We start from the raw sequence: 4,515 nt of genomic DNA, 5'->3' as shown, positions 1-4,515 counted from the left end.
GCGCTTTTAAAAGAAAGCGCTGTCTAAGGTTAAAATAAAAATAAAACACGGAAAATGTTCTAAAAAAATAATGAAAGCGCTGTCTAAGGGGGGGTCTTAGACAGCGCTTTTAGAAAGCGCTGTCTAAGACCCCCCCTTAGACAGCGCTTTTAGAAAGCGCTTTTAAATATAGACCTTAGTCAGCGCTTTTGAGAAAGCGTTGTTTAAAGTCTTTCAATTAAAAAAAAAATTAAAACCAAAAGCGCTGTCTAAGGTGGGGGTTTAGAAAGCGCTGTCGACTGTTAACCCTAATTTGTACTTTTTTTTGTTTACTTTCGTTTCAGCAAGATGTTGCGAACCACAAAACTCGATCTGTTAAAATTGATCTCGACGACTTAATGAACGTTAGTTTTATTGACCTTTCACTGTATTGTGATTGTGCGTTCTAAGCTTTAGTTACCGTTGATGATTTTAACTGATGTGTTTGTTTTTTCCAGTACAAGGATCTAGATGAGGAATTTCTGACGCGAGTTACTGAGAATACTCGAAGATATGTAGGGATTTTTGCTGATGCCATTGATGAGCTCATGCCGGAGCCTACTGAGGCGTTTATTGATGATGACCATGACATTTTGATGACTCAGAGGTCTGATGAAGGAACTGAAGGTGCTGATGGGTCTGACCCGCACCAGAAGATGCCTTCTGAAATCAAACGCTTTTTGTAAGACTCCAGATTTTTTGGGCTATTCAATTACTAGTGTTTTGTAATGATGTATTATTTTGTGCTAATTTGTTTCATAAAAATTATAAAACCTGTTTTCTGTGCTATTTTCTGTGCTAATTTTTGGCCTTGGCTTTTATATGTGAGACCCACTGAAACATTGATGCAGGTTGCTGTGTACACCTGTGAGGATTGTGGCTTTGAAATCTACCAGGTAGTTTATTAGAGTAATGCGAGAACTGTTTTATATAGAAAAGGAAATGAAATTGTTCAGTTCTGGTATCTGGATTAGGATTTGGAGGTCAGAAGGTTAACCAACTATGTTAAGTATTACTACTATAATTTATTTATAAGTATGATTAAACTTTGTTAGATTTTTGGGATGGATTTTTTTCTCAGTTGTGGGGTATGGCTAACCAAACCCACTTAGTGGGATAATACTTGGTTGTTATCATTGTTGGGATTTGGGTAAGGCTTTGATTGTTTTGGAGTTTTTTAACTTTGATGTTTTCTCCCCTCTCTAAACAGGAAGTAACAGCTAGAATATTCATGCCCTTGTTTGAGTGTCCATCAAGGCGTTGTGTCATGAACAAGAGCAAGGGTAATGTCATCCTTCAACTGAGAGCATCAAAGTTTTTGAGATTTCAAGAGGTTTGTACTATACTTTGATCCATCAAATTCTGATACATTCTTAATTACTTTATTTTTCATGTTCTGCATCATTGCTTATTAACTATGGAATAAGGAGTTTTTAAATGGTTAAATTGCAGGCAAAAATCCAAGAGTTAGCTGAACATGTTCCAAAGGGTCATATTCCTCGAACAATGACTGTTCATCTTAGGGGAGAACTCACTAGAAAGGTTTGCTATTCCCTTCCAATGGAACTGAACTAACATTACTATGTCAATTGTTATCAAGTACCTGAAATGTGTCAATACATAGTTGTATTCCTTTAATATGAACTTGACCTTACCTGACAATCATATGAATAAAGTTATCTCATAAAACACCAGGGCACTAATCATGATTAATAATTACAATGATTTGGTGTACATATTGAAGTTTAACTGGCTATATTTCTGCTACTGTTTACTAACTTGCTCATTGTGTATTATCAGGTAGCTCCGGGTGATGTTGTTGAACTATCAGGGATTTTTCATCCTATACCTTATGTTGGGGTGACATGATCTTTGATGGTAATAAAATGTTACTTGAGGACAAGCAACAAGCTAAGTTTGGGGTTGTGATCAGTCACCATTTATGCTAGGTATTTCACTATTTAACCGTAAATAAGTCAGGTAAACTGCGTAAACTGAAGCATTTTTAGTTAGATATAAGCTCAATTCTATAATATGAAGTGTGTTGTTACTTATGAGTTTCTTGAGGATATTTTACACTTTTGGGTATGTTAGCAGGTCAAAAACTAGTCTGGGAGCTCAGGAAATCAAACGTCAGATGCGAAATTAAGCCCGAGCAAGAAAACGGAAGAAAAAATCAATTCTTGGAGAACCTGCTGTCCATACGCGTATGGCCTTACATGATACGCGTATGGACCTTCCCAGTACGCGTAGCATACGTATATGACCAGAGGGATGGAAAATCTAGCAAAAAGACAAGCTTCTGGTGATACGCGTACCAAACTGGTGATACGCGTACCAGACTGGGCAATACGCGTATCAGAGGCTGTCTTACGTGCAATACGCGTACCAGACTGGGCAATACGCGTACCAGACTGGGCAATACGCATATCAGAGGCTGTCTTACGTGCAATACGCGTACCAGACTGGGCAATACGCGTATGAGACTGGGCAATACGCGTATGAAACCCAAAATCAGGAAAAGTCCAACTGAATAGCTATTTAGAGGGGAGAACACGATTTTTCAAGGGTTGGAAAAAATTTTTTGGAGAAAAAAGAGACGCGTTTGAGACCTGGAGACTCTACGATTATCAGAGGATTCATATGTTCAAGAATTTTCCGACGATTGAAGATTGATTCCTCAAGAAATTCTGTAATGACAACAATGTTCATCTTTGTTTTTATTTCTATTATGAGTAGCTAAACCCCCCATTGCTAGGGGGGTGACCCTGATTCTGAATGTGACAGATTTTATGTTTATGATGTTTATGAGTGCATTGACTATTTCTTCTTCTCCATTGATTTGTTCATATTACCGTTCTTTATGCTTTATTCGTCGGACCAACGAATGATGATTAATATGAATAGTTTAAGCTGGACAACGATTATTCATTGATCTGTATAAGAACTTTGGATAGTAAAAATAACCTAGGACTAGGGATTTTCTATCTGACCGGTAATTCTTGATATTCGAATGCTTGAGTATGAACTTAATTATTTATGGACATAGTAATTAGGTTACATAATCAAATGTCTTTTCACTAAGGAATTAGGAATAGATATCCTTGAGGACCGGAATTAATTGGACAGGATTATTGTCTAAGCCTTCATAAATTATATCTGTTACAGGAAGTTTCATTCACTGAACCCTAGCAATCTTCTCTCATTTGTCTCTAGTTCAACCTTTTTACTTGTTTTATTTATTTGCAAATGGTAGTATAATTACTCACAACACAAAAACCAAAAGCTTTTGTCTAATTGAAACAATCTATAAACTCTGTATCGTCAAGCAGTCCTTGAGATCGACAAACGGGGAATTTCCCTTTTATTACTAGAGTGAGAAAAATAGTACACTTGCTACTTTCCCATCAGAAATTATTAAAAAAAATCATCTTTTCATTAAACTCACATGCAAATACACTTTTTCATCATCATTCATCAATTAATTTCAAATTATAAAACTCACACCTATCATATATATATATATATATATATATATATATATATATATATATATATATATATATATATATATATATATATATATATATATATATATATATATATATATATATATATATATAATATATATATATATATATATATATATATATATATATATATATATATATATATATATATATATATATATATATATATATATATATATATATATATATATATATATATATATATATATATATATATATATATATATATATATATATATATATATATCACTTCATCTCATTCATCAAAACTCATTTCATTTCATCTTTCATATAATCATTCAACCCACATTCATCAATTTCCTCCAACTTTCATCTTTTAAGACCAACAATGGATCATTATCAACAATCTAAAAAATAAAAGGGTAAAAGAAAAGTGTCATCTTTATCCAACCCTCTAGAGATTAATAAGGGTGCACAAACCAAAGTGCGAGCAAGCAAAAAATCCCCACGTCCTCGTATCAAACTCATCCATCTAGGTAACTCATCATCTATTCTTGCTCATACTCCAGTTCTTGTTCCTGTCTCTGTTGCTTCCACTCATAGTCAAAGTTTAGATGCTTTAGTAATCAAGGCTAGGCACTTATTATGTGAGGATCAGTATAAAATGTTTATTGAGAACTTTATGAATAAACCAATAGAGGATCAGTATTATGTTGATAGGTTTGTTGATTATGAGATTAAAATTGATTTTCGTCAAGTGTTTGATAATCATGACTGTTAAAATTTATTGGCCTGCGTAAGAAATTCAACCCCAACAATGTCAAGGCTTTTTAGTGTAATGGAAAAGTAACCAGAGCTGGACTTGAGTGTCATTTTTATGGTAAACTTATTGACCCTTGTTCGTCACGATGATAAAGATCTGTTGGAAACACCGAAATTGTTTGGCAACACTATAATTAAGCTAATGAAATATTTCAAGGATGATGATGTTGCTTACTACTACAAG

At 33.9% G+C, this 4,515-nt stretch overlaps 2 protein-coding genes across 2 annotated transcripts; both read left to right on the top strand.

Annotated features, from left to right (window-relative positions):
* Window positions 1-307: 307 nt before the first annotated feature.
* Window positions 308-730, top strand: LOC127078374 (DNA replication licensing factor MCM7). The gene is made up of 2 exons (XM_051018830.1): window positions 308-383; window positions 477-730. Exons 1-2 carry the CDS (start codon window positions 378-380, stop codon window positions 702-704), a joined length of 234 nt encoding a protein of 77 aa, XP_050874787.1. The 5' UTR covers window positions 308-377; the 3' UTR covers window positions 705-730.
* A 133-nt stretch (window positions 731-863) lies between these two features.
* Window positions 864-1,608, top strand: LOC127078373 (DNA replication licensing factor MCM7). The gene is made up of 3 exons (XM_051018829.1): window positions 864-914; window positions 1,229-1,351; window positions 1,471-1,608. The coding sequence occupies exons 1-3, from the start codon at window positions 864-866 to the stop codon at window positions 1,591-1,593; spliced, it is 297 nt and encodes a 98-aa protein (XP_050874786.1). The 3' UTR covers window positions 1,594-1,608.
* The last annotated feature ends 2,907 nt before the right edge of the window (window positions 1,609-4,515 follow it).

This window comes from Lathyrus oleraceus, chromosome 5 (assembly GCF_024323335.1).
Source record: "Lathyrus oleraceus cultivar Zhongwan6 chromosome 5, CAAS_Psat_ZW6_1.0, whole genome shotgun sequence".
Lineage (NCBI taxonomy): Eukaryota > Viridiplantae > Streptophyta > Magnoliopsida > Fabales > Fabaceae > Lathyrus > Lathyrus oleraceus.
The sequence above is the reverse complement of the archived record's forward strand: the minus strand, read 5'-3'. Positions and strand labels throughout refer to the sequence as shown.

Coding starts and splice junctions, on each gene's coding strand:
- LOC127078373 (XM_051018829.1), top strand. CDS start 864: ATGCAGGTTGCTGTGTACACCTGTGAGGATTGTGGCTTTGAAATCTAC. Junction 915..1,228: donor GTGGCTTTGAAATCTACCAG/GTAGTTTATTAG, acceptor CTCTCTAAACAG/GAAGTAACAGCTAGAATATT. Junction 1,352..1,470: donor AGTTTTTGAGATTTCAAGAG/GTTTGTACTATA, acceptor GTTAAATTGCAG/GCAAAAATCCAAGAGTTAGC.